The sequence below is a fragment of the Quercus suber genome, unplaced genomic scaffold (genome assembly GCF_002906115.3).
Source record: "Quercus suber isolate HL8 unplaced genomic scaffold, Cork oak 2.0 scaffold_170, whole genome shotgun sequence".
NCBI lineage: Eukaryota > Viridiplantae > Streptophyta > Magnoliopsida > Fagales > Fagaceae > Quercus > Quercus suber.
Genome location: NW_027069630.1, coordinates 1,032,437 through 1,043,551, shown reverse-complemented (window position 1 = coordinate 1,043,551; position 11,115 = coordinate 1,032,437). Strand labels below are relative to the sequence as shown.

General features: G+C 34.6%; 1 protein-coding gene across 1 annotated transcript; it reads left to right on the top strand.

The window, feature by feature from the left end:
* The first annotated feature begins 3,976 nt into the window (after window positions 1–3,976).
* Window positions 3,977–10,003, top strand: LOC112024594 (protein TRIGALACTOSYLDIACYLGLYCEROL 4, chloroplastic). The gene is made up of 5 exons (XM_024057214.2): window positions 3,977–4,362; window positions 6,070–6,319; window positions 6,975–7,356; window positions 8,877–9,193; window positions 9,689–10,003. The coding sequence occupies exons 1-5, from the start codon at window positions 4,091–4,093 to the stop codon at window positions 9,884–9,886; spliced, it is 1,419 nt and encodes a 472-aa protein (XP_023912982.2). The 5' UTR covers window positions 3,977–4,090; the 3' UTR covers window positions 9,887–10,003.
* Window positions 10,004–11,115: the final 1,112 nt, after the last annotated feature.

Below are 11,115 nucleotides of genomic sequence, written 5' to 3'. Positions count from 1 at the left end.
TCTAATATATATCATGTAAGTGTTTTCTTTTTAGCAACATTAGTGTTTTTTTCTTTTTCTTTTTCTTTTTTACCATCTGAATAACGCACCATTAGTAGACTGCTTTTAAAATATTTTTTCAAAAACACATCATTTTTTTCCTAAAAATTAGCACATATTATCTCATCTCACACAAAAAGATATATTTCACACACTTTTGACGCATTTTTTTTCTAAAAATTAGCACACATTATCTCTATTTAAAAATATCTCACACATCTCTTTTTGGGTTTCATCCGAATTAAGATAATTAAATAAAAAGTATTAGCCTTTAAAAAAAATAAAAAAAGACTAGCCTCTAAGCATGCGCTCATATGTGTGCTTAGAGGCTCTTCTATTTTTTTTTTTTTGTTAAGGTTAATAATTTTCATTCATCATAATTCGAGATTGTTTCATTTTTTAATCACAAAAACATCTAAAAGTGTGATGAAATTATGCATTTGTAGGTGAAATACTTTTTTCATCTAAATCTCATCACACCTCTAAGTATTTTTGTGATTGAAGAATGAAACAATTGCGAATAATGATAAATGAAAATTATTAACCGTAAAATATATATATATATATATACATAGATATATATATGAGGCTAGTGTATGTTAATCATAGTATTTCAAACGCAAAACCAATGTTTTGTGGGAATTGATTATATTATTTATTATGTTGGTTGTGATGTTAGATTCAGTCAAGGAAAATATTATTTTTTAAGTTTTAAACCATTGTTGTATGGTTGAATGTCATATTATATGCGATTTCCCATTTTATCCCAGTAAATTACCAATTCTTACATAACAGAGACAGCTTCAACGTTATCGTTGAACCTGTTTGAATGAAAAGTACCAAATTTTCATGAAAATTTTGAAAATATTTTTATGACTAAGTTTAACTGAGATTTGATAAACAATTAGACTTTTTGATTGAGTGAATGTGATTCTATCTTGAAAAATGTGAAATTCTCTTCATTTTGAATGCTCATGCTTCAAAACCAAATTCAATTGTTTTAAAAAAATTTAAAATCAAGCAAATTGACGTAACTTTCTTAGCAAAGTGGATCGTATTGGTTTTAGTTCAAAGAAAAACCAGACCTCCTAAAAGATTAATGTTAACCGGACCTAATAATAAAAATAAGGGGAAAAAGATTCATATTCTTTGTTCATGTTCATTAGCGTTTTTGATGGAGAAGAATGTCAAACTATGACTCATTCAGATTCAACAGGTAGGGTACTATTATGGTTACGCTTATGTAAAAGACGCCAATAAAAATCACCCAGACCCATTTTTTTTCCCATAAAAAGAATAATAAAAATAAGCAAAGATAGATTTTAGTAGGAGGAATCCAACAAGGTGTTCCACAAAAGCAATCTCTATTCACATTTTTTTTTTTTTTTGGAGAAAGAATCTCTATTCACTTTAGGAGTATTAAAAAAAGAAAAAATAAAATTTAAAGGGTCTGTTTGGGATTCGCTTTTTTTGCTGAAACTGAAATTTTTTTATCGAAAGTACTGTAGATAAATATAAAAGTTAGCTGAAATGAGACTCATAAATAGTAGGGGTGTCAATGTTCGACCCAACTCTCGAACACGACATGAACTCAACACGGGTTTTTGAGGGTTAAGGTTGGGTCTTAATGAGTTTGGGTTATAAACGGGTCAACCTGAAAGCAACACGATAAGAAACGTGTCATAAGTGGGTTAACCCTCATAACCCGCAATAGACACATTTGACACGACAATTTATTTGTGTCAACCCAAAATGACCTACGTAACACAGCTCGTTTAACTCGTATAACAAATAAATAATCATTTTATTTTAGATTTGTCAAATACCTTTTATATCCAATATATATTTTAAATTTAAAAAGAAAAGTAAGTAATTACAAAAAACTTACAAGGGATATAATTAGAAATTAAAACTTTACAAATGCTAGATCTCTAAACCCTACAAACCCTAAATTTCTAAACATTCTTATAAATATCTATTTATATTTTTTTATTTGAGTCGTACTACTCACTCTACTATCTTATAGTCTGACGCTCAATTCTCAAACTCAAAGTCTCAAACCGGTTATTGCTCTCTCTCTCTCTCTCTCTCTCTCATGTGTTTAGTGAGTTTTAGAATTAAAGAAAACTATTTTCTTAGTTGTGCACACCTAAAATGAGGCTATTGGGCTGGGCCTCACTTGAGCTTACAACTTATTTGTAAGGTGGGTTTGGATTTCCTACTTCGGGTTGTTCTCGGCACAAAGACTCAATGAGATCATTTTTCTCTCTCTCTATTCCTGAATCACTTTTCTCTTTACTCTCTAATGCTTTTGGAACTTTTTCCAACCCCCCCCCCTTCTTCCTCAATCTCTTATATTTATAGCTCTAAACTAGTGGGAGGACTATGATTGCTTTCATGGGTAGTGCAATGTGAGGTCCAATATCATTAACCGTAAGTGGGTGGTTAGATGGTAGTGGAACGCGGTGAGAATAGCTTGGGAACTTGGTTTCCACTCCCGCAGATATGCTTGGCATGGACGTTCCTTGAGATACTGCTGAGTATGTAAAGGGCGGTATGACCGAACTAGCGTAGCCTTGCTTGGGGATGAATTGCCGAGCAGAGACCATGCCGGCAAGGCAAGATGTGAGCTAGCATCAACTAGCTACTCCTTTGGCCTCCGAATGACACTCAGCCTTAGGTTTGTATCTTTTGTGGAATTAGGTTGAGATCTTGGGTAGGGCGAAAATTTGGCCCTTGGGCCATGTTGTTGATCCCCAGTTCACGGCCCAAAGGGGCATGGACATCACGAGGCCGTACATTAGTGTTTCAAAATTCTGCAGTAATTTTTTCAGCATAATGTTTTTATTCTATATACTTTGAACTCATGTGCTGTTATTAATACATGAGATATATTAATTGTTGTTTAAAGTCACGGTTGCAGCTTTTGTCTTATGCCGTGTGTTTTTTTCAGTGTTTGTATTAGTGTTGGATATCATCTGCATATCTTGCAAGTGGGTTTATTGAGATAGTTTATAAACTAGAATCTATGGATGATAATCGTAGTCATAATCGAGATTAACCTACTATTTGCTTCAATTCTTTCAATATTGATACTTAGCATTTGGCAAGTTCCAAGGATATTAAATTTTGGTTGAACTATGTTATTTTATTTTTGTTAAACTATGTCATTTTGAATTTGGATTGAAGTGTATGCACTTATTTTGGAGTGTAAAAAACTTATTTCTAGATGAATGTTATATTTTTGTTGAACTATATTATTTTGAATGTGAGTTGAAGACTTGAAGTGTATGCACTGCTTTTGGGATGTAAAAAAAATTATTTCTAGATTGATGTTATATTTAATATTATGTAAATTGAAATGGATTGTGTTACATTCGTGTCAATTTAACACGACTTGTTTATTAAGCGAGTTAAATGGGTTAAGTCAGGTCAACCCGCCTTATTAACAAGTCGGGTTAAGGTTGAAGGATCATGACACGATTATTAAATGAGTCGGGTTAGGGTTAAGCCATTTAGTCGAATACTCCTATCAATTTAACATGACTCGTTTATTAAGCGGGTTAAATGAGTTGGGTCTGGTCAACCCGCCTTATTAACAAGTCGGGTTATTGTTGAAGGATCATGACACGATTACTAAATGAGTCAGGTTAGGGTTAAGCTATTTAGTCGAATACCCCTACCTTGACACAAGACAAAATCGACACACTAACCCGAATTGACACACCTATTGAATAGTACCAAAAAATATAATGAAACTTATAAATAATAGTAGAAATAAACTAAATAGTAAAATAAACCAAACACAAACTTAAATCACCTTAAAATTAGCAAAAACCAATGTCACCCATTGAAGCAAAAACCCACGAAACAAAAAACAAAAAGAAACTAACCCATTATGTAATGAAAAAAAAAAAAAACACATACACACACAGAGATAAGGAAAGTAAAACACAACACCACCGAAAGGGCCCAAAACCCTCACTAACCCCAACAACTCTCTCACCCTGAACAAACCAAACCATAACACACATATCAGAAGAAAAAAAAAATGGCGAAACTAAGGACAGCAATGGACTCCACTTTCTGGGACCTGAACGTGTCATCACCAAGGAACCTGGAGGGCTCAGCCCGAGCCATCCCTGGTGAGCCATTTCCACTGGATGGGGCTCGAGCCAGCCGAGCTCTGAGGATTCAGCAAGTCTCACTTCTGGGAAATGGGTTCCCTCTGGGAATTATTCCCTCTTTTGGACCCACTGCTCACAAGGAGTTGGGCTCTTTTGCTCTTCAGACTCTTTTGCTCAGACCAGAAACTGCTAATTGGTATGTATATGGGTGGTGATTGTTGAAACGTCTTGTTTTATTTTCTTGCCTTGTGCTTTGTTTGGTAGCTGGGAATATCTGGGGGAATGGAAACTGTAATTCAAGTCTGGAGTTTTAAAATTTTAGTGGGGATTTTTTTTTTTTTTTTTTTGGGGGGTTAAATTTAAGAAAGAATGTAGTCAATATACATGGAAGTAGAAAGCTTGTACTGTTGTTTGCTGCTGTGTTTTGACTTTTTTCAGTAACCAAACGGATTTAAAAAATATATAGCCAAACTCTCTTTCTTACTCTGCCTTACTTGGAGTTTGTGTTTAGTGGCTGAGAAAATGCAGGCAAAGAAGAGGGATTAAGGTTCTCTAATTTTGGGTTAACTTGGCTTAGTTGAATTCATAAATTGAAATGAGGGTAGTTGAAATGAGAATATTAAGATGAATAAGTGGAAATAAGATGAGATTTGAAAAAAATGAGGAAATTTTTTTAAAGGTAGATTTGGTCCATATTGATGAGATGATGAGAGAAAGAAAGACGCTTGAGATAGTTTGGTAATGTGCAGAGGAAAATGGTTAATGCATAAATTAGGAAGAGTGGGTTGATTCAAGTCGAGGGAATGAAAAAAGGTAAAGAAAAACCAAAAAAATTCAGTGAAAGTAGTAAAAAGAAAGGACATGTCAATTAAGTAGGCGATAGAGAATATGGCTTTGGATGTGATAGAATGGCAAAAAAGAATACATGTGGCCAATCCCAATTAGTCTATGGAGGACTAATAGCTGACCACAGTTTTAGGATTAAGGCTTGGTTGTTGTCGTTGTTGGCTTAATTGAATTAATCTTTTAAGGAAAATTAAAGAACAGCATAGAACATAATATCCATAATTTTTTTGAACAAAGCTTATGGTTGATTGAGTTGGTAATATAAAGATGTCACTTTGTGCAACTTTTGATAATCCTCACCCCCACCCCGTAATAACATGTTGTAACTTTTAGTTCTTTAGGTACTGCAGTCTGTGATCAATCTTAAAAGTTAAGGTTTGGCATTCTTTGTCTTTTGGATATTGGTTCAGAAAATGCTACTTAGCTTAAGGTTGAAAAAAACGCTGCTTAGCTTAACTTGAAATATCTATCCCTATCAATATTACTTGTGTTCTTACTAAAGCGTGAAAAAAATTTCACTGATTTGAGTTAATTTCAACATAATAAATTTTGTTAGCCACACAAATGTTGATGTTTGAATTGTATTTAAAAATTAAAACAATTGAGTTATTTCACAATCTCTTCTCGACCTATTCCACTTCCATAAATTCATTTTAGTTCCCTCATAATTACTTATGCTTGCTTGGGCATGTTTATTTGCAGCAGATTAGAAACTTTTCAACAAGTGACCTCCACTTCATGAGGCTTGGGCATGTTTGTTAGCCACACAAATGTTGATGTTTGAAATTTTGAATTTTGACATCCTTGTTCCTTGAGTATTTCTCCTTATACAAGTAGGGATACTTCATGGGTTAGAAATTGAGAATTGGAACTTGTCTAATTTGTTGAGGATTTATAGTTGATTCCAAAAAAATTGGGACTAATGCTTTGTTATTGTTGGAACTTGACAGGAAAAATAAATCCTTATAACATTTTTGTTAATGATATCTCATTGTACCTAAAATTTCTAAATCTCTGACATACTAATCGGTATCTTAAATAATATTTGTGAGTACAGGTGGCTTGGATTAATTGGGCAGTTCCGTCCAAAGAAATTAATTTCTTCTATAAAAGCTGAATTTTCTAATGGTGGTGAGTGGGAACTTCCTGGATTCAAGGATGTGGCAAAACATTTCATGGACAAATCCCTCTATTCATTGGGGTTAAGCTCACAGCTTGCTCTGGGTCCCTCCTCATCCATAATGTTAAGCACAGAAGGACACGGTGAGAGAAAAGGACGCCGGCACAAAATGATGCTCTTCCAGAAGGCACGCATAGCAGCCATATTTCTATATATGTATTCCTTATATTCTATAAACAATCATACAGAACACCAAGTTTTCTCCTTCAAAATAATTTTTCTAGGTAGCTGTATTTTCTGTTTTGCAGATTGCTGGGTTGGCTGCATTTTTTTTCCTTGCTCTTGGCTAGATTCTACGTACCTCTACCTTGTAACTGAAGCATCTTCCTTCTAAAATGGGTTTCCCTAATAAGGGATAGATATATAGACTATAGGAGTGGTTGAGTATCTGGACATGCTTTGGTCTTTGTACATACATATGCTTTATATATGCTTAAAAACTGATAATCTGTACAGTAACATACATTAAATATCTCAACATACAAGTTTTCTTCAATTACCCAAGCAAATATGTCAATGGTTTGCTAAACAAACTATTGAACTGCATCACAAGTAGATGAAATGTTCTGCTGATGAAGCTAAATTATAGAACTTTACCAATATTTTGTTATTTTATAAGAAAGAGGAACAATGACCAATATGTCAATCTTTTATCTTTCTTTCTTTCTTTCTTTCTTCTTCTTCTTTATTTATTTATTTTTTAATTTTAATTCTTCTGTAGTTCTAGATATGGTGGATGAGTAAATGACCAATATTTCTCAATCTTTAATGTACATTTGCAGCTTCCTAATCATGATATTACTTTGGAGGCTGCATGGCCTGAGTTGTTCATTGACCATAAAGGGCAATATTGGGATGTGCCGGAGTCCATATCATTAGATCTTTCATCACTTGTTTCTAAATCTGGATTGCGATACCGCTTTGGTTTACACAAAAATAGTGGACATCCTCAGGCGCTTAATGCCAACAATGGTGAGGCACCGCTTGCTCTATTGCCTGGCTTATGTGCAAAGGCTGCATTTTCTTATGAGAAGGACCAGGACTTTTGGAGACAAAAGGAGAAAGAAGAAGATGTCATGGTGAAGACAGACAGGGGCTTGTTTTGGAGACCTTCATATGATGTGCGTCTCAATGAACCACATTCAGCTATATCTGGAATTATTGGTAATTTTCTGCTCAAATATGTTTCTTTTTCTTTGTCTATTTTTTTAGTAATTCTTTTATAAATTCTCTTTTTTCCTCCATAAAGAATTTTTCTCAGATTGTTGATAAATATTACAAATGCGAAAGAAAAACCAAGTGTGCGTGTGGGTTTTGCTTAATTTTTTTTTGCTTTTTGCTTTTTGTCTCAATTTTTTACAAATAATCTAACTTTTAGCCTTTTGGAAATGAACTAGCTTTTAGCTTTTTGTCACACATTTAACATAAAATTTACCAAAAACTATATCTTTGATATAAAAACAGTGCAAATAAGCTACCGGAAATAAGCAAAATCCAAATGCACTCCAAGTGTGATTGCTAATAGAATTGTCATAAACAGGGGATAGACTGCCCCATTCTATGACACGGTGAAAACTGTAGGAACTTTTATACCCATTTTAACCATGTAGATAAGTGTGTGTATGTTTTGCTTAACATACAATGTATTTACTTCACGTAAATGAAAATACATACTTGTCATTCTTAGCTATTAAGGAAGGTTTACCTTAGTAGCTTATATCTATATTATTTCCTACTAAAATAGAATCTCCGGACTATAAGTAACCTCTTTTCTGACCCCCTCCCAACCAAAAAATAAGAAACCAAAGAAAACATTCTGAACGTATTTTCAATACATGTATGTTTGTGTTGTGTGTGTGTGTGTGTAATTCAATTGGCTGCTTTAGTTTTCCCATTAGAATTATATCATAACCATTATCAAGTGGCCTCAATCCCCTCCACATGCAGAGAACACCTTTCAATGGTTTTGAAGTGTTTCTTGACATGATAAGCTACTGTCCATTCATGGATCAGGAACACTCTCTTAGAAAACAAACACAAGTAACAACTTCTTTACCAATTAATCAATTTCTAAATACTGCCATACTGGAGAGCAATCCATATAATTCATCTTAATTATTATCTTTTGGCTTAACCATTTCCCAGCATAGCCAAGTACACCCTCTTTTTCACCCTGATTTGGTACAAAAAATGTGGAGTTTCATGCTTTTGTTGGAGGATTAGATCCTGTAATTGTACTATCTTGGATTTTATGCACTGGTCTAGCTTAATCCCCGATAGCTCAAATCACAGAAACCATTGCACCATTGCTGAATATGTATAGCATTAAGCAATTGATTAAAAAAAAAATTGCAACTTTGTAAACTTCCTCAAATTGCGTCATTATCCATTAATTCTTTCCCCTAACTGTAGTCAATATCCTCAAACAGGGACTTAGTAAATACTTAGTGATTGGAACAATCATGGCCCCACAATATAGCTAAAGATTGTAAGGAAACATATGATACTAAACATGGTGCAGGAGATAACAGTATAAATTACTTGATAAAGTGCAACACAATTGCTTGTGATATTTACTCGTGGTGCATAGGTCACTGTTTTCTTTTCTCTTATCCTGTTATTGGAGAACATTTAGATGTAATCTTTTACTTGTTTTCTATCTTATTATTAACTATACAAATTAGGTGGCACATGTGCGGCCTGGTTTGGGGGCAGTGAGGGCTTGGTGGCTGCTGCATCAAGGGAAGATGAGGAAATTTCTTTGAATGCTAAGAAGAGAAGTCCATTGAGTGCTGACTTATTTGGTTCAGTATGCTATACTTTCCAGCATGGCAATTTCAGAAAGCCGTACGGAGACCTGACCAGGGTAGATGCTCGCTTGGATGTTTGTTCAGCATCAGCTTTTGCCAGAAGGGTGCTCAATGGTTTGAAGAGGTCTTCTGTTAATAGTGCAGAAAATCCAGTGTCTTCTCCAAGGCTTAATTTGATCTTTCAACAGCAGGTATACCATACATTGTAGCCCTCTCTCAATCAAAAAAAAAAAAAAAAATCCCAAAACCCACATTTTCCCACCCTAATGGGTCAGACACAAGACCTCATCTACCTTTTGAAAGGGTAGAAGCATCATTATGCTGAAACGGACCTCAATCTTTTGTGTTTTAATAGGACCAATTTGAGATGCAAAATGCAGCTAATTAGGCTTGTACCCCTATTGGATGACGTGGACTGCCAGGAAATATGTTATATGAACTTCTAAAAATTCTTCTTCTTTTATTTATTAATTGTTATGTTTTTCTCGCATAGTTTTTAAAAATGAAAGGAGGTAAAAGTGGTGGTGCTACTTTAGCAGATTACTACCAATGCATAATTCATAAAAAAATGTTGAAGCTGAATCTACTAATTCTCTATAAGTAGCTCAGTTTATTAAATTTTGGCTGAATATATTGAAGTCAATAAGAAAACTCTAATGATCTACCTTGTGAACTTGTTCTTGCAGATTGCAGGGCCCATTGTCTTTCGAGTCGATTCTAGGGTTTTGCTGGATTCTTCATCTGGGAGACGTGGCCCGCATGTAGAGGATTTCATATATAGCTTAAGTTACTCCTTAAGGCTTCTGCAATCTGGGAAAGTTGTTGCTTGGTATTCCCCCAAAAGAAAAGAGGGGATGATTGAGTTGCGCCTATTTGAGTTTTAACATTTTTTTTCCTTCTTTGGCTCACACTGTTTTGCCTGAGGCACTAACATTCTCATCTAGAAAACATTGGCTGCAAAATTTACAAGAAGCTTTTCTTCCATCCGTTTCATATTGAAATCAAGTATTCCGTGTGTGATTGCATGTCTGTGAGAGAGAGAGAGAGAGAGAGAGCCTCTCATGGAGTATCACTTGAATGTCGGCCTGGCCAATGGTCTGGAAGTCGAGGACTAATGGACAAATTTTAGTTTGTTATTTGATTCTCCTAGGTGTTTTATATGAACCTGAAATTGGTGTCATTGTTTATGAATATGGCCTCCATGAAGTATTGAAGTTCACTCGTAACTTGCAAGGTTTTGATGAAATGGGCTGTGGATGCAAAGTTGCTCATTTACGGTGAACTAAACGGAGAGTATGAGCTATAGAACATACTGGAAAATTACATTATATCCTAGTATCCAAAATAACTGGGTCTTAGTACGGAAAATTAGGGAGAATGGAAGAGATCAAACAATTCAAAATATTATATTTCATCTTGGCCTTTTGAAGGAAATGAGGTATTGTTTTAAGTTCTTGGTAAATTAAATGAGGCACACTTCAACTTTTTGATGAAATGAGCCGTTCATGCAAGAAGATGCTCCCTAAATAATAATTTGATGTGAAATGACTTCAGATTTTCAATGCACTCCAAATTTATGTTATGTCAAGTATCATCCCAATTATATTCTAATAATATAAGCTAGCGTCATTTTTTATACTTGGACAACACGCAAGGTCCCATACTTCCATGTTCTATGTGTCGTAACTCATACTTTATTGAATCAATTGGGGAAGAATGATGACGTGTATTTAGAAGCTCAACTTTACAAGCATTTGGGTCTATTTGGATATCGCTTATTACTGAAAATTTAAAACTAAAAACTGAAAATATTGTAGCAAAATAATTTTTAAAGGTATAAACAGTGCCGTGGGACCCAAAAAATAGCCAAACACAGCTAAAACTGGTATTAGAAGTGTGCACTGTAACTGTGATGTAAACGCAAACACAAACGTGGGGCAGATAAATACTATCCAAATGCTCTCTCTCTCTCTCTCTCTCTCTCTCTCTCTCTCTCTCTCTCTCTCTCTCTCTCTCTCTCTCTCTCTAAGAGTATACAGCAGTCACTCAAGCAGGACTTAATGAAAGAGTCTGAGTTTTTGTTCCTTAGGAGCGTCTTGATGTGGTTCCTTGT

What these genes read in the sequence shown, in the direction of transcription:
- LOC112024594 (XM_024057214.2), top strand. Translation starts at nt 4,091, where the DNA reads ATGGCGAAACTAAGGACAGCAATGGACTCCACTTTCTGGGACCTGAAC. An exon ending in AGCTATATCTGGAATTATTG is followed by an intron (nt 7,357 to 8,876) that starts GTAATTTTCTGC and finishes TATACAAATTAG; the next exon opens with GTGGCACATGTGCGGCCTGG. An exon ending in ATTTGATCTTTCAACAGCAG is followed by an intron (nt 9,194 to 9,688) that starts GTATACCATACA and finishes TTGTTCTTGCAG; the next exon opens with ATTGCAGGGCCCATTGTCTT.